Source organism: Octodon degus, unplaced genomic scaffold (assembly GCF_000260255.1).
Source record: "Octodon degus isolate 3935 unplaced genomic scaffold, OctDeg1.0 scaffold00029, whole genome shotgun sequence".
Taxonomy (NCBI): Eukaryota; Metazoa; Chordata; class Mammalia; order Rodentia; family Octodontidae; genus Octodon; species Octodon degus.
Genome location: NW_004524605.1, coordinates 13345121 through 13369214, shown reverse-complemented (window position 1 = coordinate 13369214; position 24094 = coordinate 13345121). Strand labels below are relative to the sequence as shown.

The 24094-nt window shown below is 50.3% G+C and overlaps 3 protein-coding genes across 4 annotated transcripts in view; 1 reads left to right on the top strand and 2 right to left on the bottom strand.

The window, feature by feature from the left end:
• The window catches only part of Cyfip2 (cytoplasmic FMR1 interacting protein 2), a 139686-nt gene that overhangs the window by 48162 nt on the left and 67430 nt on the right, over positions 1–24094 (bottom strand). For both annotated transcript variants that reach the window (XM_023713088.1, XM_004629394.3), the window contains exons 20-23: positions 20636–20744; positions 18807–18926; positions 13124–13323; positions 11637–11724 (exon numbers count right to left, since the gene is read on the bottom strand). In XM_023713088.1, coding sequence (XP_023568856.1) covers positions 11637–11724; positions 13124–13323; positions 18807–18926; positions 20636–20744 — 517 coding nt within the window. The remainder of the gene's footprint in view (positions 1–11636; positions 11725–13123; positions 13324–18806; positions 18927–20635; positions 20745–24094) is intronic.
• On the bottom strand, positions 1429–5644 carry LOC105741934 (peroxisomal membrane protein PMP34-like). Its single transcript, XM_023713089.1, has 4 exons — positions 5627–5644; positions 5256–5291; positions 5071–5143; positions 1429–3098 (listed from the first exon to the last, which is right to left on the bottom strand). The coding sequence occupies exons 1-4, from the start codon at positions 5642–5644 to the stop codon at positions 2026–2028; spliced, it is 1200 nt and encodes a 399-aa protein (XP_023568857.1). The 3' UTR covers positions 1429–2025.
• On the top strand, positions 9765–10439 carry Fndc9 (fibronectin type III domain containing 9). The gene has a single exon (XM_012514288.1). The coding sequence runs from the start codon at positions 9765–9767 to the stop codon at positions 10437–10439; it is 675 nt and encodes a 224-aa protein (XP_012369742.1).

Genomic DNA, 24094 nt, shown 5'->3' with positions numbered 1-24094 from the left:
GTTGTCATCTGGTGACCCTGACTGTAAAGTACTTTCTGAGAAAGCAAATATTTTAAGGAGAGGAAAAGTACAGTGAATTTGGTCTGTGGGATTGTGGGCACTGTAAGATCTGGAGACGGAACTTTTTAAAAACTGTGAGATACGTATTTTTTAACCTTGACTGCTTTCACCATCTTTAACGGTGGTAAATGAACTTTCAACCTCAAGGCTTCCCTCCGGCTCTCACCAGATGGTGAAGATGCTGAAAATAATAAGGCTTATTTATTTGGCCAACTGAATTTGTAAGCAATTTGCATCTCTGCTCTCTGGAATCACAATTGCTGTTTTCAGGAATCCCAAGAGGAATTAAAACTTTCTCATTTCCTGTTTTCATTACCATTTCTCTAATGACTGTCATCAGCCCCAAAGACAAACACAGCCTCTAATTCGGGCTGGAGAGCGGCAGCCTCGCTCGAAAATCACTCCAGGTGAATGCAGCTGGGATATGTGAGTAGCACAGTGGCACCGCCCTTGCTGAGAAGTTGGTGCAGAGGCCTGGCTGATGTTGGCTCTGGTTCAGAGCTTTTAGAGCTTGGGAGAGCCTGCTAGGTGTCTGAGATCTGTTTGCAGTACTTGGAGAGCTGTGGAAAGGAGCTCAAACATCAGCTAGGTCTCTTCTTGGTATGCTCAGCTCCCATGTGGTAAGACCTCAGGGCGTTGCTGTAGAAATCTCAGAGAATATGCTTGCTCCCTTGCGCAGGGCAGGAGCAGCACCTTCCAATTCTGTTCCATCCACCATGTGCTAACATTTTTGGAGGAAACCAAAGCAATCACTTTTCTCTCTCATAGAGCCCTCCTAGAAGCTGTAAGTCAGTATCACCAGACCCCAATCAAGGGGTGGGGTCACATTCCTTCCAGAGAGCTTCAGGGGAGAATCTCCTTTGCCTCTTGGGCTGCTGTCATCCCTGGCTTGTAACCACTTTGCTCTGAGCACCTCACCTGTGGTGGACTGACAACTGGTGGTCAACTTTTAACACCCAGCTGCACTGAGCCTGCCTGGTGCTAGGTGCAGGGGGCCCCCCTGAGGGTTGTTGTTGGCAGCATAAGAGACAGAAATGGAGAGGAAGATGTTGAGAAGCTGCAGGGAGCGGTCGGTTTTCCTGGAGAAGCTTCTCATGCTGGCTATCCTGATGAACGTGGCTCTTGTTATCATCGGAGGAGCTCGGGACCTTGCTGTTGCCGACAATGGCTTCAGTTCACTTCGGGCGAGCTCTGGTCCTGATGGAGCACTGCTCAGTCTCCTGGAAAAGTTGGTGACGCTGGCTTTCCTGGTAGAGACTTGGCTGTTCTCATCCTCAGAAGAGCTTAGGGTTCACTGTTCCTGAAGATGGTTGTAGCACTTTTCCGGGGAGCTCTGGTCCTTACTATTTTTTTTTTTTTTTTTTTTTTTTTGTGCTGACAATTTATTTGAGCAAAGTAAGTTTGGGTATGTTGACTTGAGTTGTATACGGATGGACATAAAACTTCCGCCTTTCTATTAATAAAGCTGATTCAAAATAAATATTTTTAAAAACTATCAAACACTAACGCATAAGTATTGTCTACAAATAGTTCATAAGCGAATCACTTGGGATTAATATTCATTTTCTCCACAAAATAGTTCATTTAACTCTCCTTAAGCAGGAAAAGAAAAGCCCAACAAAAATGAAGTCATGCCCATGGCACCAGCAAAATGTCACTTTCAGTGAGGAAAATACCAAGACCAAGACATCTGCAAAGTATCTGAGGAGAGTTACACATTCTTGAACTTGTTCTAGAACCTAGGAGAAAGTCTGGGGAACGAGCATAACTGTTAAGAAAAACTTCAGGCGGAAAGGTCTGGCCAAATCCGAGCAGCTATCACACCGTTTCGGCTCCCCGATTCCCCTCCAGGCCTTCCCAGCCACTGAGGGTACCGCGCAGGCGAAGGAGCTGATGAGGAGGAGCATCGCCCCTCCGCACTCCGAAGGGGCCGTCTCCAGAGGCTCTGCTCTGTCCCAGGCCGGCTCAGTGCTTGTGGGCCGCACGCTTCAGCCGCATGACGGTGAAGGTAGCAGCCGTGAGCTTCTCGTAAATAAGGAACATGAGCGCGGCGGTGAGGACTGTCTGCAGCAGTTTGGCTTCAAGGCCTTTGTAGCATCCCAGTATTCCAAAACGCTTGACTCGCTCATGAAGAAGATAGAGGACATTCCGCAGACTCCCCAGCGTTCTGTTTTCTGGGTTTAGTCTGTGACATCCAAATCTCAGAATTGACTGTACTGTCTGCAAGGGATAGGTGGCCGTGGTGGCAACTGCTGTGGCTGTTGCACCAATGATGACCACACCCAAAGAAGAACGCTGCATCCGTTTCTTTAAAAGCTGCCATTTTAAACCTTCATAGAACATGAACTGGATGGCGGGATTGAAGACCAACAGCAACGAGGGACATATGCCATTCCACAAAGCCGAGACACCTTCATCTCGAATGATCTGGTGAAAAGCATCAACAATGCCTCTGTAGTTGTTTGGTACAATGTCTTCATTCCGAAATTTTGCCCCTTGCAGCTTCAGTCTGGTGTTTACCACCCACAACGGAGTTGTTAGCAACACATTCGCCACTCCTGCCACAAATCCAACTACCAGATCTTTTCTAGTAGTAGAATGTTGACCTTTGACCCAGACTGCTTTGAGGCTATTAAAAGGGTAGAAATAGACAAAATTGGAGCAGCGGAGACTGGAAATAACTGGAAACCACCCTCGGTTTGGTGCCAGGAGGCCTTCCTCTTTAATGATCTCCAGCAGCACCATGTGTGTAGTTTTGGACTTTCTTTTCTCATCAACCTGAAGCTGAAGTCTAGCTGTATCCAAGGGGAGAAACACTGTCAGTGCAGTCACACTTCCCACGGCTCCTGCCACGGCACGGACCAAGTTCTCGTAGGACAGCACAGAGGCCACTGATGCGGCTTCTGGCAGACTAGCCACACTTTTCTCACAGGCCGCTGTCAGAGGAGTTAGGAAGAAGTGCTGGGAACCTGGCGTGAACAGTACAAACTCCACCCCATTAGGCTTTCTCCTCTGGGCCTTACTTTGAGCATTGTGTCCTGTCTCCAGTCAGACCCCACAGCCTGCTGGCACAGATTCTTCGTCCCATTGGCACCGACTTTCTAGCTTCCACCACTGACCTCTGGGCCTTCTTAGTGCAGATCCTTGAAACAGGCCTGCGTGGGACATTGTCGTGGCCTCTAGTTGGACTCTTGGAAGGCACTGCGATGGGCTCCAGGTCTTCAGCTGGACTCGTGCAGGACACTGCTGTGAGAGTCAACCTGGCTGGACTTTTTGGGTCTTAGTGTGTAGAGAGACTTCCTGCAGCTCTTTGCATATGGCTCTCTGGGTGGCTGTTATAAAAATAATATTGTAAACTGTGCGTTCTGCATTGCATTGTTCCCCTTGCAAACCTCAGGCTAACGCAACATCTCCACCGAGTCTCTACATCACCTTCTCTAGGTGTGTCCTTGGAGCCCCAGTGCCCAGTTAGCACATGGCTGGGACCTGTCTGTGTGCTTCTCTCTCGGGGCAGCATGTGTGATGGCTCATGGGTCATGTTCCCATCTCAAGACTCCTCACTAAGTGCACCTGCAGAGACTTTCTGTTCAGAGAACATTCCATTCACGGGCTCCGGGATGAGGGCCTGCTGTGCGTGGGGACCATGATCAGCCTATTACATTCAATAAGGAAAACAGTCATCTGCTCTTAGTGGAGGCAGGACCTGGAGGCTGAGTGAAAGGAAGGGACTGGCCTGAGCTGAATCGCAGGGCCGTGCTCTGCCACATGTACAACAACAGAAGACGTCTGGGCTGCTGCGGATGAAATGTGGTAGAGTCTGGCAGTGGTGTCCCGCAGACCCGGGGAGGGGTGGTAGCCACGAAGTGGCCACTGGTCATGTTGTTGCTGGGGCTGGCGGAGAGGCCCCCGGTCGGCCCAAGCGGGAACCTGGCAGCCAGGTGGGCACCTGTGGAGACGTACTTGGCTCACTGCAGCAAAGCACCGGTCCTACTGGGGTCGTGCTGCAAAGGAGCAAGCTTGAGTGTCCCTGAGGTGAGGCTAAGAGGCCTCCCATAGCAGTAATGACCACGCTGAACAAAAAACTCACACCACCACTCTCTAAATACCAAAAAATGACTGGGAAATGATGAAAAGGGTTTTTTTTTTTTTTTTTCTCCTGACATCACCACTGAGTGACAGCACTCTTAGGCGGGTGTACGTGGCCTCCAGAGCACAGCATGTTCCAGGGAGGAGATAAGCTGCTGGCTCTACCATCCAAATGAATGGGTGCTTCCTGGCGGCTCGCTCAGCTGCACCCAGGTGGCTGTACATTCTTTGCGGGGCCTCTAAGTTCCGTCTCCTCCTATCATTCTGGAGTCCATTATACTCCAAACTGTGCTCTCCCTCTCAAGAATTCAATTACTTCAAGGCGAGGGGCTACTGTGTGTTCAAGACTGCAGAGGGACCCGAGCTTCCCAGGAGGAGAACCGCGGGGTCACCGGAGCTCAGGCCTTGGCTCTATGCCTGAGCCAGCCCCTGTGAGCTGCGGTTCCTCCTATGCACCAAGGGGACCTGACCTATCTCAAAAACTATCACGTGAGTAAAATGCGCAAAGGTATAAAATGCACCAAAATGTTCACAATGGTTACTTCTGAGTTGTGTGACAGAAGATTTAGTGTCATGTTTCACTTTCCTCCATTCTTTAATATGTACAATAAGCATGCAAGTTAAAAAAAATGAAGCCAATAGGGCTGATTTAAGGGCGTCAAAGCAGAGAAGTACAACTTAGGGTGAAGCTATGACCACCTCAGGAAAAAGCTAATAACCAGCTACTGTTCCTAAGACCAGAACTGCATAGACACGGTGCATGTCACTATTGTAACACCGTACAGGGTAGGTAGTACTATTTGCATTTTACAGATAAGTAAACTGAGGCACAGGGAAAGCGAGGGAATTTGTTCAAGGCTGCAGATCCAGGATCAACATCTGGCTTGGTGGTTCTGGCTCTGGGACCAAGCCATGCCCTCACACCACTCCTCTGCTGCCCCCAGGGCGGGTGCAGGACTGTGCTCAAGGCTGACTTCCGCTGGTAGTAGCTGACATCCTGTGCGAGCCCAGCGGGGATGAGACGGCCTCATGGCTACAGCCGGGCTGTCCTGCACAATGGCTGAGGGAGAAAGGGCAGGATGATTTATCTCGCTGGCCAAAAACCATACCGGCTCCTGCAGGTCCCACTGGTAAGTGGTAGCAGCCTGGGGAGCGGGACGAGCTGGGACCCCGTTTCCGGTTCTGTCACTGAGCCATCCTGCGGCCTGAGGAAAGGCACGTCTTCTCTCAGGACTGAACAAATGACCTCCAGGCCTCTCATGCTCTGAGCCTCTTAATTCCTCACAAAACTTACGGTTAAAAATGTCACTTAGGAACATTAAAAATAAATCCCCACTTTCTGTGGAATAAGGATTGAGCTCTACTTTGGCCCTCCTCAAGCCCTTTAACACTGGTATTTTTATTCCCCTCAAAATAACCTTTTCAAAAGGCACCTGCAGACTGCAACGCTGGCCCTTCTGTGGAGAGGGTACATTTATACTTGGCGGTGCACCGCCATTAGGCTTTGGGAAGAGACACGCTGCATGAGTGGCAGCAGGCCTGAGGCAGGCCCCTGGGAAGACGGAATGCCAGGGAAGGCCATGGAGCCACCGTCGGACCACGAACACGGGTGGCCCGAGTCTCCACACCTCCCAGACCCTGGCCGGGGCAGTGTCTCTACTCAGAGCTAGCTCTCGCTGGCTCTGTGCTTATCACTGACACGGCTTCCTTGGAGACCGACATGGGTCACTTGGATACTTTGGCTAAGAACCAAGGGGGAGGAAGCTGACTTTTAAAATTATACATTTTTAGTTTAAATTGACAAACAGCCATTGTACATATTAATGGATATGCTCACAATGTATAATCATCAGCTACAGCGTAACTGGCGTAGCTACCACCTCAGTCATGCGTCAGCACCCTTTGGGTTGGGGACATTCAAGGTGCTCTCTACTAGCTTCTCGGAAATACTTAACTGTTTGCAACCACAGCTAGCGTGACAGCAGTTATTTTTTTCCTACGCAACAACACCCCTGCACCGCTGGCCATCTTCTCTGTCCCCAGCACTGCTCTCAGGGGCTGGTAATCTCTCCTCCGAACTCTTCAAGATCAACTTCTTAGCTTCCACCTTACAGGAATGTGCTTGTGTGTCCGTGTGTGCACGCTTGTGTGTACGTGTGTGTGTACGCCTCCCCAAGGCATAAGATGGGCACAGAAGGATTCAAAATATGACTTTTAAAAATATGTAACTGTTGTAAAATTGCTCTGGTCTAAATCCAGCGGGGCTCCTCTCTAGCCTCTATTTCAGGCACGCTATGTGGCTTCCCTCACAGAATGGTGGCAATGTGGCTTATGAGGGAGGTTGAGGACAGAGGAAAGGGCCAAATCTCAGCAAACATACGCCTTGTGAAAAATGCAAATGCACAGGTAGGAGTCTTGAATGAACAGGGACAGAAGGGAGCACCCGATCCAAGGACAGTGAGTGGCTCGACTGTGGGGGTACCTCCAGCTGATGATGGGGCTCTGGCTGCTCATGGGGCCTGCGCTAAGAAGCCTGAGCTGCTTTCAGGCCTATGTAGAAGGAGTGCTATAATAGACTCCTAGGCTTATTGTGACCAATTACTGCAAATGTGGTGCCCCCGAATGCTAGAAATTTCTTTTCACATAATTCTAGGAACCAAAAGCCTAAAATTCAGGAGCTGGTTAGGCTGTGCCCTCCCTGAAGGTTCCAAGGAGAATCCTCGCCTCTTCCGGCTTCCGGTGGCTCCTGGTGCTCCGTGGCCTATGCCAGCGCCATCCTAATCTCTGCTTGTGTCTTCCCATGGCTTCCTCTTTTTGTGTGTCTCTGGGGTAGGTCTCCGTCTCCTTTCTCTCACATACTCTGGTCACTGGACTTAGGGCTCACTTTAAACCCAGGATGATTTCATCTTGAGATGCCTGAGATCCTTACCGAAGGTCATACTCTGAGGTTCTGGGTACAGACGCATGAGGAGGTGGGGCATTAGTCAACCTCCTGTGGGTGCCACGAGAGCTGAGCAGCACAGCGAAGGGCTCAAGGTGGTCAGGGACAGCACCTGCGCCTTCTACCTGTCTGCCCAGTCTGGCCCAGCTGCAGCTTTAGAGATGACAGAACTGCATACGAAGGTCTTGACAAGAGAGATACCATAAAGCCTGCACAAATTAGATCAAACCTTAGGAAAGAATAAAGAAAGTATACAGGTACGGTGGGGTGGGGTGGGAAAGAAGGCGGAGATGATTCTACTAACAGCTGTGGAATAACTAAGGGTATCTTTGCTTCTAGAACCATTGTCCAACAAAAGATCTAGAGGGAGCCAGAAAATGATCACCCACAGAGTGAAAATGTGGGGATCCTGGAAAAATGAGTGGCATCCTAAGGATCATGCTGCTGGGGATGGTTTATGCCTTTCAGGCCAAAGGAATGAGAACTCCCCTCACTGGGAAAAAGGCTTTCCAGGCTGGTCCATGAAAGCATCGTGCGTAGATGCCTGCTGGTTGCCATGGTGAATGATGCTGATGTGAAGAAATGAATAATGTGAGCACTGGGGGCGACAGTGGGATTACTCAGTGGCAAGTGAGACATCAAGGGGAGCCTGGAGCGGAGGAAGCCACCATTCTTTCAGCTTGGGTCCCCTCTGCCTCGGCGGGTAGAGCTCTAACCAGATTTACTGCGAGCATCAGGTAAGAGATGTAGCTGGCTCCTCTTGAAAATGCAAATGGTTTTCTTTGACACCCTGCTTGGAGAAGGGCCAGGCAACTGTAAACGAATAGCTCAACATGGAGAGAATTTAGAAGCAGAGCCAGAAAAGTAAACCAAATAAGGGACTCAGATTTGCTTCTAAAAGCTGAGAATAATGCTAGCATCCTGAAAGAAAGCTCTTAAAAATGTCTGCTGTCAGGAACCCAGGCTGGGAAAACAGCCTGCTGCCGATATGAGGCAAACAGGAGAAAGGCATGTGTGTGACAAGAATAGGATTCCTGTTTACTCCCAGTAAGGGGTTTTATGGAGTCACTCCCTGTGTGTCATTGGGAGTGAATTACGCTCGGTTCTGTGGGGTGGGAAGAGTGTTATAGGCTGTGTGGGGAGGGAAGTGCGTACGAGGAGAGTGGGAGCCAGAACAAATGCCCAGCCTCCTTCTGAACAACCTTCCCGGGAAGACGTGAGCATTCCCATCGCATCCCTTTCCAGCTTCTTCCTTTTACCAAGAAATTTCCAGCCAACTAAAGGGAACTCTTTCTCTTCCTGGTCATGTTATTCACTTCTCTTTTTAGAGAGGAAAAGTAAGGATTACAAATGTACTCAATGCTGAGTATCTATCTGCAGCTCAACTCTGCCAGGAAAGCCTGGGAGGCTGGGGGCTGTGGGGTGTGGAGAAAGGCGGGTTGTAACAGAAATCAATTGGGCTTAATAGCCTTTTGGGGCTTTAGTGACTGCTTTTGCCTACGTTGTTACAACTTAAAATGAAACCTGTGCTTCATGAGGGAGAGGAGGGGGAAGGTGTTTATCAGAACACACCCAGGTTGCCTAGCGCTTTCTCTAGATTTTTCATAGGGAGAAATTCAGTGGAGGGGAGCTGCTGTCTCTCAGACAGAATTAAAGAGAAACCAGGAAGCTTGAAGATGGATTTGTCTGGGGAAATGGCAACTGGGACTTGGTCCTGGTGCCTTGTTTTGCAATAATGTTGTTACTGCCGCAGCCCCAGCAGCCGTGCGTGCGTCTGGAATAGGGCTGCTCTGAGTCCTCTCTCTTCAGGAGCCGAATGGCCCCGGGTTGCTACTCTGTAATGTGTGAATCCAGTTCAGCACAGATCAAGAAGGGAGGACTTTTTTTTTTTCTGCCTGTAAAGCATTGCATGTGACTGGGACACAAAAACCAGGGTCTGCCGTGGGTGGCTATTGCCATCACTAAGTCACAGGGCCAGGGCTACTGACTGGCAATTGTCACACTGTGTTAGGGGCTGACCACCTTGACCCAAGTAACTACTTTCCTGGTACCTTCAGCTTTGAAAATACAAATAAATAGAACACAGAAATGAAAAATCAGTTAGTGGCGAGGGATGAGGCGCATCTCTGTTCCTTAATGATATGGACAACATAACTGGGAGTCTAAAGTGCCCTGGGCAGAGCATTCCACATTCCTGGGGCAAGCACTCAGAACAGAGGCAGGAGGCTGGGAAGGGAAATTTCAGGTGAAAGAAATGCCTGCGAGGACAGAGGTCACAGACCTAGGACGACCAAGGTGGGATCCTAGGATTTCCTTCCTTCCCTTCCCCCTTCCTTCCTTCCTTCCTTCCTTCCTTCCTTCCTTCCTTCCTTCCTTCCATTCATCTGTCTGTCCTTCCATCCTTCCTTTCTGTTAAAAGGATGAGATTGGTGTTGTATGGGAAACATTTCCTCCAGGGTGGGGTTGGTAGAGTTACAGGAGCGGAAGGCTCGAGGTGCACTTCCGGTATGTCTAGCTAAGTCAGGTGTCTCTAGGACTGCATTTCTGTGACAGCAGAGTGGGCGTCCAGCATCAGCGCCTCATTCCTCTGCTTGGGACCAGGTGGCTGGGGTCCTGGTACTAAATATGTAAGTAGGGCGATGTCACTCTTCACTTTGATTCTGGTTGCAGAATCGGGATGAACATCGAGGTTGGGAACGTTTCCTACACGGGAGCCACCATCTCCTGGTCCTCCTCGGAGCCCTGCCTGGAGGACTACTACCATATTAATTACAGGCCCAACTGGAACAGCATCTTCTCTGGCTATCTCCGCTACAGCTTCTACCACGAGGAGAAGGTGCCTCGAACCATCAGCTCCATAGCACTGGAGCACCTGGCTCCCTCCACTCTCTACTTCCTCTGCATCAGCTGCAAGAAGGCGGCCTTCCCCTACCGGCACTACTGCACCATGTTCCACACGCTGGATAAGAGCCCACTGGCGGCCGGAAGCTCCCTGGTGGACCCCCAGCTCTCTCTCTGGGTGCTGATGGCCATTCTGCTGGCCTGCTTCACAGCTGTGCTGGCCTTCATCTGCCTGCAGTTCTGGTGCATTCGTTGTCACGAGCCTCGATGGTCATACAGAGCTGGCCACAGGGAGGAAGCCAACGGGCTGGTGAGATGGCCGGAGGAGGGCCCAGCTCTTGGTCAGAGAGAGGAAGATCCGCAGGGGCTCCCCCTGGTGGAGATGCTGCGCAAGAACTCTGCACCTGAAGCCGAACTGGAATTAGAGGCTCAGCAGGATGCACCAGCTAGGGGAGCCTCCCTCAGCGAGCTTGGCCAAAAACCTGCCATGCGGCCTCCCTGCAGGGAGTGAGGAGGGAGGAGACAGCTCCTATCCTACACCAGAAAGCCCCCCATACGTAGATCTTCTGTAAAAATGTACAGGCTACCCATTTCTCTCCCCTCAACTGTCAGCACTATCGTGGATTGCTGGTGTTGGACGCAAGGTTCAGCCGGAAGCTTCTCAAACTAGAAAGCACCCGCCCCAGGGCTGCCCCGGGGCAGGCACGGCTCCGCCTCTCAGTGTCCATCTCGGGGCCCTGTGGAGAACGGCAGGCACTAGGCTACTGTTCCATCAGCTCGGTCCTATCATGGAGCAGGAAGTAAAACTGCGCGACTGAAGTAAAGCACAACACGGGGAGGAAGTGCGCGGGCCGTAGATCCGGGGTAAGGCCTCAAACCCACTCTTCACGATTTGGTTTCTGTCCTTCTCTGGAACATGTGACAAGCCTCACAGTGGAACGTTCTCCAGCTTGCAGGCAATCAATCATGTTTCAACTCATATCCAATTTTCTTTTTTAAAAAAACATGGGCCATCTTTATTATTATTTTTAATAATACGTTCTCCTGAAGTTGGCTCATTTTTAAACCTTAAACATATATTAAAAGCCATGGGTTGCTCCTGCCAGGCCCAAGGGGTAAGAACCCATCTGAGTTAATCAGACTTTGAAGCTCTCACGTTGTGGTACCACCTAGTCGGTCCCTCTCCTAACTCCAGCTCTGCTCATTTTTTGAAAACCGGGTCAAATGTGGCTATTTTTATTCCAGCAGAAAGAAAAATGTCATCCTCTTTATGGCTAGGTGACATATTCACCCCCTTGGGTGGCAACCTTTAGCCCTCTCACACAAACCAGTGGTCAGAAATGAATCATGCAGCACAGAATCCCAGAATCACGCAACGACACTGAGACGAATCAGCTGAGAAATGAGCTGGTGGGCCAGATAAGCCCCATAGACCCGGCTCCCCACGCCCTCTGAGGGGCACCTGCCTCAGCTCCCACCCAGCGGTGGCCCGCCAGGTCCGTGAGCACCTGCACTGCCCTCCCTCCGCATCCCCAGCTAGCTGTGAACAAATAAAGATGCGTGTTGTTCACTCGCCGCTGATGACGCCTGGACCTCCCTGCTCCCTCCCAACCTCCGCGCCTTCCTGTTTTCCTGACTCCAGCAACACCTTCCCATTTGCTTTTTCTCCCGTGCCTTCTCACAGGCAGGACGAGGCAGGGCGCCTTACCTTGGAGCCGTAGAGATAATAAGGCTGGACATTGGCAGGTTTATCACGCTGTGGTTCTTGGGTGAAGGGAATGGCAGTTCGGACAAAGCTAGTAAGACAAGAGAGATGGGGAAGATGTTAACAGAGTCTGCTGTGACCCCACATGGGACACAGATAGCAGGGGACCCCCTCAACCAGGCGAGGTTCACACTGTGCAACTGCACTGTCCTGGGCGGTAGCCTTTGAAGGCACCGCGTTCTCCTTCCATCTTCCCTACAAAGCGAAGCCGCGGCTCAGACTGTCAGGCTCGGCTCAGGGATTGAGGCTGCTTAGAGGGCAGCAGGCAACAGGCGAGTGTGCACGGGGACCGCAAAGGGCTTTTCCAGGTCTTGTCCCCACCTCCAGCTGCATTTCAGGAGCTGGGTTCAGTACATTCTTTCTGTAAAAGCTCAGAAAGCAAGTATTTTCAGCCTTGCAAACCAGGCAGTCTCTGCTACAAGCACTGCACTCCACAGGTAAGCGTGACAGCACAAAGCATGCAGCAGCCAATGAGCACGGCTGAGTTCCAATAAACACAGTGCATTTCAAATAATTTTCTCATACCAGCAAATACCATTCTTAATATGCTTCTCCCAGTCACTCTATAATCCCTTTCCCCTTCACAGGCGCTACCAAAACAACCAGCAACTCCATGTCTCTCTAGCTTTGTGGACTGGGCCAAAAGCTGCTGCTCCTTGCTCCATAATGTGCTAAAAATCTGAAATCTTCGTATAACTGGAAGCTTGTCTTGCTCGGTGCTCCCTAAGCCTGGCCTGAGGTACTGAGAGGATCTGTAGACCCGTTCATCTTGGCACAAACTCCAAGTACAGCTCCCTCGTGCACCAGGGTATGAGGCTCTACAGGGACAGCTGAAGTCCTCTCTGTCTCAGTGTAGGAGGAGAGCTCCATTCTGTCATGAACCAGCCTGCTCTGGACAAAGGTTCAGACAGTCGGGCACCCTGACAGATGTCCAGTGAGACTGTGGCAGTCCCCTTCCTCACACTTTTCCAGGGTTCAAAACGGCAGGGTTCTGCTGTGGCCTGTGGGGCAGCGCAAGGCTCCCCACCTGAGCTTCACCGCACAACTGCCCACTGCACTTTATGACCTCACGCACCTCTCTTAGTTCCTCAGAAATGCTGGCAGGGCTCCTGTCCTCCTGCCACTGCACTTTCTTCCCCCTCAGCATCTCAGCTCCAGCATTCTTTCCTCAGAGGAGAAAGCCTCCCTGAGGTCTGCTCCGCTTCCTGGACTGGACCAGGAGGTGGCCTTTATCTCCCTTACTTATGGCTGTGGCACTTTCTGTCCTGGGATGGCTTAATCACCTAAGCCTCAGGATACCCTGCTCAGAGCCCGTTCTCTAGAAGGGCTCCCACAGATGGCTGTCACACTGCTGGGTCCAGGCTAGAGGACAGCTGGGTGAAACGCAGAACCCCCTCCAACCTGGGCCCCCCCAGCCCTGGCTCCCTCACCGGTTTGTGGATCCATTGTAGCAGTAGTTGGGGAGGAAGTCAAAGTTCAGCTCCCAGAATACATGCAGGGTGATGCGGCCATAGGGGGCTGACACATTGTGATTGGCCTCCCGGAACATGGCATCGAAGCTGTCCAGTGTCATATGCTTGCAGAGCAGCCGATGTGTGAGTCGGTTAATCTCCAGCAGCCACTCAAGCTCCTAGGGACAGAGGACGGAGACTGCGGAGGCCGTGCACAGAAGGCCCGCACAGGGGCACTTTACCTTGTGGACCTCTTTCAGGCAGGTGGGCGCCCGTCAGACAGCATCTTGACATTTACATGAGCATTACAGTTCTCCTACAGTGGCACCAGACAATGTTCTCCTGTTCTGAAAAGTAGAAGAAATAGCCAGGCTATGCTGGGGGGACACTGGGGGTGCGGTGGGGTGCTGTGTGCCTGAGCTCTAGAGGAAGGAAACCACCAACCGTGCAGAAATCCTGTGTGCGGTCCTTACGGCAGGAAGCGCTACATCTGCTCACTATCCAGTTTCTGTACTGGTGAGGAGAAACCCTGTCCCTAAGCATCACAATATAAAAGAAAGCTGTGATTCTGCATCACCAGAGGCAATTTCTGTGCCCTGCACAAAACAATAGTAAGAGCTACCACCTTTTTGGTGCTTATTGTTAGGCTGGGCCATATGAAGTTTGTTGTTCTGGGTCAGATGCTATCAAATATTGGTAATGTCTCTGGTTCCAATTAATTCACACATATCAATTTTATATGTATGAATGCACCGAGTTCTCATCAATGCCCTGCGAGGTCAGCTTGCTACTGGCTTTACTTTATGGGTACAGAAACTTAGGCTTTGAAAAATTACTGACTTGGCTTCAAACTCAGGAAATTGGGCCCCAAGGGAGACCTCCTTACCCGCTATACTATTTCCATGAGAATTTTTGAAGGAAATGGAAGAGAAAGCCTCCTCCTTTGGACTGTGGGCATCACACTCAGGAGGCAGCACAGGTGTAGCAACAAGCCTTGCACAAGCAGGCTAGCTGGCCTGAAGTGACCAGGGACCTCTGAACAGTGTAGGCCCCGGCCACTGGGCATCACCTTCAGGTAGAGTGTGGGTCCGAGAGGACACCTGAACACAGAGGACCCTGTATTTGCAGGGAAACGGGAGTAGAGAGAAATCCCTCAGGCTCATGCTGCTTTCTAGTTCCCTAACTCCTCAGCCACTGCAAAGCACGAAAGCCCAGGAGAGGGTGAGGAAAGAGGAGGCAGACCTGGCGCTGCAGCGCATGGGGCCACAGACGCTGTTTTAAGACATCTTGTAAGAAAGATAGGACTGACCCTGTGTCACAGAGTTGGGGAGAAACAGATCTGTAAGGCCGAAGCAGTCACCCAGGGTCGCACAGGGAACACACAGCAGGGCTTGGAATGGGAGCCCAGCCCTCCTCATTCTAAATCATGCATTCCCGGGCCTGTAACACAGCTGCCTGAATAAAGACGCAAGTGCTGGAAATGTCTCCCGAAGGGCAGGCATTGGTCTGCCATCGAAATGTGGTGGGCTTCCCCAGAGAGCCGAGTGGGATGGGTCGGGTGCCGGCGCTGGCGATGAGGTAAGGTTGTCACAGGAGGTAGGGAGTCACTTTTCTCTCTCAGACCTTGCCTCTGACTGTCCATCTACTAGGGCAGCGAGCTCAGCCATGTGGAAGTCAGGTGCGACTCTGTGGCTGTCATTTTAAGGTGCAGAACCTGCAGAAAGCTGACAAGCATTGGTGCCCACAGTGGCCAGACAGCCCACGGCAGGGAGACGGGCTGCGGTGTGGATGGGGCCCTGGGGTGGGCTGTCTCCGGTGGGCCCAGGTGAGCCTGCCCCTCTGAGGCTCATCTGTCGGCTGCCACGGCACAGTGGGCTATGGTTGGCAAGTCCTACATTTTCCAAAGAAAGTCAAAGTCTAGATTTCAAGTCTACAGCAGCAGCCAGAGGAGTAAATCTCCAGTCCGGGTGCACCATGAAGTCAGTGAAGAAGGGCAGGATCAGCTTTTGCCTGTGAGCTCCTGGGCCTTTGCTGGCTGCACTGTGCCGATGTACCTATCTGCTCAGAATGGGCATTAAGTAGATAAACAATAAGAGGTCAACTGTGAAAGGCTTCATTCCTAAGACCACTGAGTCACCTGGCACACAGTGGTGTCCTATGAGGGGCGGGCGAGGTAATCACAGATGAGAATCAGGAACCGCTTCTGGTCTTCTGTTCCATGACTTTAAGTTTCCTCAAATGCATATCAGCATTTAGGAGAGATCCAGGAGCCGGGCAGGCTTCTCATGCCTGCTGATGTGGGATCAGGCACCCGGCAGGTAATCCAGACTGCTTAATGGCACCTTTTGGGTTTGTTCTGGCTTTAAATCAAGAGCCATGGGTTTGATGGACACAGGCTGAGAGTCCCACGTGCAGGACACTGTAGGAAAGGCCACAGGAGCGGGCCAAATGCCTTAAGAGCACCTGGGCTCTCATCTGTGAAGGCTGGGCTCTCATCACTGACAGACGGCACACAGAAGCCAAGTGGGAAATGAGAACAGGAAGACCAGAGACAGCAGGGATGGGAGGAAGGAACCAGGAAAGCCGAGGGCCAGCCATGCTGGAGTGCTGGCCAGCTCCGGAATCTCAGGTGGATGAGGGGATAGGAGCCCCGATCTCAGGCGCAGCCTAGCCTGGGAGGCCACTGGGGCTCGCTCATGCCTGGGGGGCTTGCAGTCAGGAGAAGGGAGCTCGGACAGTGGAAAGGAACACGCAGTCATTCCCAGGCAGTTGCTGCCAGCTGGGAATGCCAGGCTGGATTGTCAGAGCTGTTGATGTTTTACTTGCATTCTCCCACATGGCTGTATGTCAGCTCAAAATTTCGAATGCACCACACAGCCTTAAAGGAACATGGGCTGCAGACTGCCACGGTCAGCTGCATTCGCCCTCAACCAGACTCGGTTCGCCCAGCTGTGCACAGCTGACCAATGCTCCTCCAAGTCTGCAGGTTCTCCCTGCTCCAAGGCAGCAGCGTTCCCACTTCAGAAGGGAGCTCTGAAGGGGAGGAAGAGCTGGCTTTGCAAACACATGGGAGCATCCAGCCAAGGCGCAGGGGGTCAGCCTGACCTTCACAGAGAGTGCGCTCTGGGGCTTCACAGGAAGGGATGCTCCACAGGCGGCTGCTGCCTCACTTGATAAACAAGGGTTTTCTCCACTTGTTTTGATTTTGTTCCCAGCTAAGAGAACATTCAGTGCCTTTCAGGGCTGGGAAGAGGCACACGCGGATAGACACACACACATGCACAGGCACTCGTCTCTCTTTTCCCGTGAGACAAGCTCACTGTTGGAAAACTAGAAGATACAGGTAAGCAAAAGGAAGACGAAGAAAACCCCGAACTCCCACTGCTTGGACACAAGCACACTCAAAGGAAAACTACTCCTGGAAATGGAGATGGATGGATGAATTTCTAGAAGGCAGCCTGCAGTTCTTGATCTAAGCACCCAGGATTGAGGTGCTTGGCCCGGGTCTTCATGTGAGGCAGTGTGGAAAGTTCTCCTAAGGCCACTGCACTCCAGTCCCGAATTTCTTTTTACATAAGCTATAACTTATTAAATACAAGAAAACAGGCTAAATTGTTTCCAGACACTATCTTATTGTATCTTTCTAACAATACCATGAGATGCATTCTAGTTCTTTCTCCACTGCAGAGTCAAGGAAACGGGCTTGGAGATCTGAAGGCCCCTGCCAAGATGGCACAGCCAGCACATGGCAGGGCCAGGACGCGACCTCATACTGGTCTAATTCTGGAGTTCTAGATCTTGGTCACTTTGTTCACTGAAGAAAAGCGCTTTATTGTTAAGTAATTATAGATTTACAGAAAAGATGTTGCAATGGTGTAACCTGTATGTTCTTTACCTCATTTCCTAAAAGTGAACGCCTTGCACAGCCACTGTACAATTATCTGAAGAGATTAACTGAGATACGCACTATCCGTGGAACATAGACTTCACTTAGACCTGTTCCATTTTCCCACTAAGACTCTCCTGCTCTAAGAATCAGGGTCCTCTAGGAGGACACCACGTGGTATTTAGTCATGAAACTTGATGTGGTAGTGTCATTCATTTCTAACTTCTACACTTTTAAGACTTTTCCTTGTCTTCCAGGACATGGCATTTTGGTAAAGTATTATTTACTTAAAAAAAAAATGACAAACAATATGGCTTAATATTTTCCCCTGATAAGACCAAGAGTGTGCAACTTGGCCAAGATCATATGATGAAAACAATTACGTATCTAGGGACTTAGAACCCCGAGAAGTAGTCCACGGTGCCCTGTCAGCTTGTGCCATGGCAGAGTTACCCCACTCCCTCTGGAGTTAACAGGTATCTGACAGAGTCACTTTGAGACTATGTTACTTCTTATTTCTCCTCAAGCCTTTTTTCTGAGTGACTTCATGCTGCAGAGAATTTGCACTCAAGTCTATGGTTTTAGCCCCTGTGGCTCAGTACATGGCCTTCAGCGTGGTCATTGTGCAGTGGCCACCACCGTCCACCTTGCGAGCCGCCACCTCCCTGACTGGGTCTCCAGCCACTCGACACTAATTCCTTCTACCTGGAAACCACAGTGTGACCTGTTGTTCCCACGCATGTGCCTACTCTGGAACATTCAAGGAATGACTTGAATTCAAGTTTTCTTCCCACTCAGCTTGGACAGATTTTGTCCACAAGAATTCTTAATATGATATTTTAAGAAGGGGTTTTTCTAGTTTTCTTCATTCTTTCTACTCATCTGCTTTGGAAGTATTAAAGGTTTCCTTTGATTAACTTAAAAGCTCATCAGTAAAGTTTATTCTAATTCTTGAGGTGAGAAAATAAAGAGAAAGCAGCTCTAACTACTATGTTCTAGAACAAGGGAATAGGCCTGTTCTGAGCTTGTGCAGCATCAGAATGGGCTGCACTATGTGACTAATGTGCCAATGTGGGGTCCCATGTTAAGGAATTATTAAGACTTTTGCAATGGTGAAAACAGAGAACTAAACCAATGTTAGAGCTTGCTGGGGCCTCCATTACTGCCCCATCCAGTCTACTGTGCTGGGTCCTCTAGCTTCCTGGGGCCACCGGCCTACCTGCTCAGCCCTTCAGATCCTGTGGACATGCAGCTGTGCCCAAGGAAAAATCATCGCTGGAGGCCCTAAGGAGATTCCCCTCCATTCTGACCCTTGTCCTGATGTTCAGGAGGATACGATTACTCTCACTCCAATTAAGTCCTTCTTTCTCCTGGCTTGCTCAGACAGGAAAGATGTAGGGAGTGGCTGAAGCGAGAAATACTTCAGTTCTGAGAGAAAAATCTTGCCCAAGACAATTCCAGTCATTAGTTGCTAGGCAACCCTGTGTTTCATGATACTAACTTTGCAAAAGTATAAATGACACCCCTATGGTGATTGTTTAGTCTTCTTTTCCAGTGCAGAAAGAGGCCACTCCACTTGACCTCAGCTTCTGTCTCATGTATATTCTCTAAATCCCCTGACTGCTTTTCCCTGGGACCACCAAGGACTGTGCTGGTTCACAGCTGAAAAAGGCCTACTGCTTCTCTCATACTGACCCTGTGTCAGCTAGCAACAACCCCAACTGGGGTTCTAGTCTCATCCCAGAGTAGAAAGCCTCCCAGTCCTCAGTCTCTTACCACAATGGAGGTCAGGTCTTCACTCTCAAAGCGGCTGATGGCCTGGTCCAAGGACTTATACATAGCCGCAGAAATGCGCTGGGTGATGAGTCTGTTCAAGTCGATGGATCTACCCAACAGCTAGATGGCAGAAGGAGGGGCGGTTACTTAGGATTCATGCTAACACCCGACAACGAAATGCAATGCACCGAAAGGATATGCACTAAAATTAGAGATCCTGGCACAAGTGGGGGCTGTAGGTAGAAAACGGCACTGTTAAATTTCCCAAGTATAGTAAGTTTATTTCAGTGTCACACAGGCTGAGTTATGCTGTGATGAAATGTCAGTATCTGCGGTTTATGCTCAACTGGTTAAGAGAAGTGTGCTTAATCTAACATACGCATATGTATACACAAACTGACACTACTGGGTGTATCTGAGCATATATTTGAAAGAAAAGTCAACTAAAAATAGTCCAACGTTAATCACCATGAACCTGGCTATAGGGTAGACAAGTGTTTATTGTGTTACTCTTCCAACTTCCCTGCAGGCTTAAGACATAAAAAGTTAAGGAAAAAGACCACTAACTCAGCCTGTGCAGGGAGGCTTAGGGCATGCTCGACTCCCCTGTAACTGCTTCTAAATTCAGGCTCGAAGCTCTCTCTGCATCTGCCCTGTGCTCAAATCAGCCACAAGACAGCAGCAGCCACCTCAGAAATGGCCTACTTTGTGCATTCATGGGGACAAATTTAAAGGCAAGAGCACAAAGGGCCAATTAAAGGATGGGAAAAAAACCAGCATCAGCTAAGGCCCACAGGGATACACGGGCATGTTTGTGCATGTTACACAGATAGCAACAAATATTCTTCAGGCAGTACCTGCTGTGTGCCCTACACGTCACTGGGTGCCAAGCGACTGCTCTTAGGAACATTATTCTCTTGCTTTTCTCTTCAGATAAATTTTCTCCTGCTGACTAGGGGCCCATGTTGTGACCGCACATGCACACGAAACCTACAGTATTTAACATCTGGTAGCTAATTCTGGCTGCATTGTGGCCAACTGCAGTCACCCGAGAGACTGAATGGAATGCGCACCCTGAGCTTATATGGGTGGAAGAGAAAGTGTGTTGATTCCTCTTCCGATTCTTTCTCCTGGATTTCTCATGGCAGGAGGGTCCACAGCTTTCAAGGCCAGGTCCTCTGTTTTCACCGTGCTCCTCTTCTTGGCCTCAGCCCTGACCCTTCCCGGACAGCAAAGACCACAAAATATGCACAGAGGCCACTGTGCCACCAGGGGGCCCACAGCAGGCAGGGCACAAAGTCTTTGGGGCATCTGCCATGGTGCCTGGCTCATCTTCACATTTAGCCAAGTGTAAGTTTCTCAGCTCCCAGCAGCGATTCCCCTCCGTCTGGGATCCAACATTAACAGAAACCATCCCACAAAAGTGGAGCACAGTTGCCGCCCCGTGTTTAGCCCGCCATGTTGCGTTTCAAAGGTGCCGCAGCCTTCGTTCACTTACACAAGCATCTAGGTCCCATCCAGGGACAGACCCATCTCTGCATGGCATTGCTACTCAGAAGAAGCAGGCTCCAGCTAGTGTCCGCAGGACAGAGGCTTTGCGGCCGTGGCTGCTAGAGCTGCTCTAGAAACGAGTCGCGAAGCCTAAACCTGGCACTGCATGAACTCCTGAGTGCGAGATCCCGAGGCTGTGTGACACCTGCTCCCCGAAATCCACACTAGCAATTCCCAGGGCAGACATTGCGGGGTCCTGATCTCTTGAGCTCCGCACTAGCTTCACAGATTCCCACGCCCACCTGTCCCCTGTCCCCTGTGGCTCTCCTCCCCCATACCTGGACATGCCTCTGTTTCAGCAGCGTTTCGTAGCGGTTGGATGGCGGATACGGAATGATGACTCCGTAATTCTTACATTCTGCTCGGAAACGTTTATCCAACAGGACACTGAAAAAGATCAAAGTGAAGTGGGGCAGTAAACATGACAGCGAGTGGCTCACAATGCCCAGCCATGGCGACTCCAGACCCCAGTGTCTACCCAGAGGGTCTCTTGCAAGCCACAGACACAACCACTGTCAGCTCTTCTCACCCACGGAAGCTCAATATGCGAGGGAACGTTTCTAAGTTGAAGATGAGAAAAAGAGTTGAACTGTTGCCCTAAAATGATTTCTGACAACACTGCACATGTATGTGGCGTGAACTCTTTACCAGGTGTGTGTGTGCACGTGTACACACACGCATGCACACACGGTCACTCCCCAACAACCCCGAGGCAGGTGTTCTATCATCTTCCACGCTGAGACACTGTTGCAGAGTACCCCATGCTCTGGAAAGGCCCAGGAGGGTCCTCTGGGGCTGGGATTTCAGGGAAAGCCTCATGTTCTGCGGACAGAGACCTGAACGATGAAAGTGGGACAGTCTAGTGCAGGGATGGCGAAACTTGTAGAGACCTTCACCAACCTGGGAGCCAAGGCCCACTGATTTATCTCAAAGTGCCAACGCTGCAGTACTGAGGTTTTAGATTAGGAAAACCCCTCAGCCATTAGCATCTTTTATCTTAAAAGAAAAACACAATAACACATGTGCCATAGTTGGCCACCATGGTCTGGCAGGAGGAGGGCACAGACACCGTATACTTGTTCTGTCTGAGAAGAGAGAGCTGGCCGGCGCGGAAAAAGCACAGGGCACACTGGAAAGAACCATGTAGGAATGAGTTTGTCTCTTTGGTCCAGGGGCAGGCTACACAGCACCTCAAGTGCCAGCAGAGGCGAAATGTATTCTGGCTGTGCTTGGAAGCCACTTAAAGGTTTTAAGCAGGCAGGAGACATAAAGTATATTGGCATTATCCAGTGCAGTAGCCACCGGCCCCAGCCTCTGTGTGGTGGGTACTGAGGACCCATCCCAGGGGCACTGAGCACTGGCTCTTTTCATTTTCAGACAGTGCCTTGCTACGGTGCCCTGGCTAGGTCAAGTGTGTGCTCCTCCTGACTCAGCTTGTCTAGTAGCTCAGACTAGAGATGCATGTGCGCCTCAGGGTCAAGGGTGGCTCCTGAACACCTGGAGAGATGCGGCTCCAAACTGAGATGTGTTGTGAAACACATGCTAGCATCTGAAGGCTTAGAGAAGGAGAAAAGGATGGTATTCTCTAGTAATTCTTAGCACATGTTAAAATCATAGTATTTTGATATGTTGAGTTTAGTAGAGATATACCACCCAATTAACTTTACATATTTTCTGTTCCTTTTAAAATATAGCTACCAGCCTGGGGATATAGCGCAGTGGTCTAAGCATCTGCCTGGCAAGCACAAGGACCCAGGTTCAATTCCTAGTACTGCATGCTGAGCTGGCTTCTGGTCACAGAAACTGGGCATGCCTATAATCCCAGCACCGGGGAGGCTGAGACAGGCAGGTCACTACGAGTCTGAGCTGCATAGTGAGACCCTGTACCAAATAAATAAATAAATAAATAAATAAATAAATAAATAAATAAATAAATGGATAAATAAAACATAGCTATTAGGGGCTGGGGAGATGGCTCAGTGGAATAAGCGCTTCCCTGGCAAGCGCAAGGGCCTGAGTTCAATCCCCAGTTCCGAAAAAAAAAAAAAAAAAAAAACATAGCTATTGTAAGTCCCTAACTTATGAACACCTGAGCTGCAGACTTTCACAGGTGTACTGCCTAAGTGTACTGACTGTCACAGATATAATTTGTCACTTTGTCAAATTATGAATGTATCTGACTTAGGAACATTCTCCCAGAATGGAACTCTTCTGTAAGCCGGGGGCCTTACTGTACTCAAATGTTTTAAAGGGCACGTGTGGCTTCCACCTGGGTCTTCATCTCACTTCTTAGCGAATGCCACCGACCTTATGGCCCTGACTGAGGTTACCCTTCCCCCCTGTGCTTTTCCCAGTTTCCCAAACTCCCCTAAATTCCCCCTGATCTCACAGGAAGTGCTGTTGACTCAGGGCTGTATTTCCAGGGAGGGTATTTCAGAAACTAAATATACAGAGGACTGAATGTGTAACAAGCCAAAGTTTGTTAAAGCTGGGCCAATATTCTCAATCAGAATTGTCTCGGAGAAGGTGGCAGACGAGCTCAGAGGTCTGCATCCTACGCAATCCACTTTCATTCCTGTTTTTTTTCTTTCTTTTTTTAAGACAGGGCCTCACTATGCAGTGCAGACTGGCCTGGGACTCACTATGTAGCCCAGGCTGGCCTCAAACTTGCAGTGATAGTTCTGCCTCAGCCTCATGGGTGCTGGGATTACAGACGTGTGCCACCACGCCCAGCTCACTTGCCCTCACTGAGAGACCACGGCATGACAGGCAGTGACAATGTGCTTCCTTAAAGTCCTAAGTACTGCTCACTATACGGCTGACTGCAGCAGTCATTTGCATTAGCTATATTCTGTGCTGACAGTAACCTGTACCCGCAGTGCAAGGATTTCTATTCAAAAAATGTCAGAGCAACTTCAACTGTCAAAAGCAAAATGAACCCAATTCTTTCCATGAAAGAAAATCCAAGAAAGTAAGGGACTATTCTAGAAATTACTGGCTAGTCTACTTGGATTTCCAGTAAGAATATTACTTGTAAGATTATCTGAGGTTTTGTAGACAGATATTCCCGGGGGCTAAAGCCAGGGGCTCACAGTGCCTTTTAAATCCACACATCCTGGCAATGCTGATGAGTCTCAGGCCCTACACTGGCCTCCTACCGGGTTCCGCACAGCCATCCTCACGGACCTCCCTTCCATCCCCACCACTCCATAATCTTAAAGAGTGAATTTTAAAGTGGAAAATCAGATCGAGGCACTGCTCTGCTTCTGACCCCATTCTGCAAAGCTGCACGCCTGAAATGAAGGTCTGTCTGCACAGCCCAGGATCGGCCCTGCCACTCTCCGGCTTTGTCACACAGTGCCCCCTAGTGGCCACGGGTGGAGTGGCAGTCTTGTGTCCCAGGAACCCTCCCAACACTCTTAGCTTAGAAGTTTCACACAGGTCGGCACAAGAAGCCCCTTCTGCTTGCAATTTCCTGCTTCTTTCTGTATCTCGTCTAACTCCTAAGATGTTGCTTCCTTCAGACAACCTTTTGCTTCCTCCCTCCAAACCCTAGCCCAGATGTGACTGCTCTGGGGGCCTTGAGTCCCATGAGCTTTGCCTTCACAGACGGCACATCACCTCCCTCATCACTGTGTCCATGGGCATTCATCCATTTCCATCAGTGTCTGTCTTCCCGTGGGCCTGCAGGCCCCACAAGCTCAGTGCCATACCTGCCTGTAGCGCCCCCGCCAGGC

What these genes read in the sequence shown, in the direction of transcription:
- Fndc9 (XM_012514288.1), top strand. Translation starts at nt 9,765, where the DNA reads ATGAACATCGAGGTTGGGAACGTTTCCTACACGGGAGCCACCATCTCC.
- LOC105741934 (XM_023713089.1), bottom strand. An exon ending in AGTGGGACCTGCAGGAGCCG is followed by an intron (nt 5,144 to 5,255) that starts GTATGGTTTTTG and finishes GGGCTCGCACAG; the next exon opens with GATGTCAGCTACTACCAGCG. An exon ending in CTGGGGGCAGCAGAGGAGTG is followed by an intron (nt 3,099 to 5,070) that starts GTGTGAGGGCAT and finishes GACTGGAGACAG; the next exon opens with GACACAATGCTCAAAGTAAG.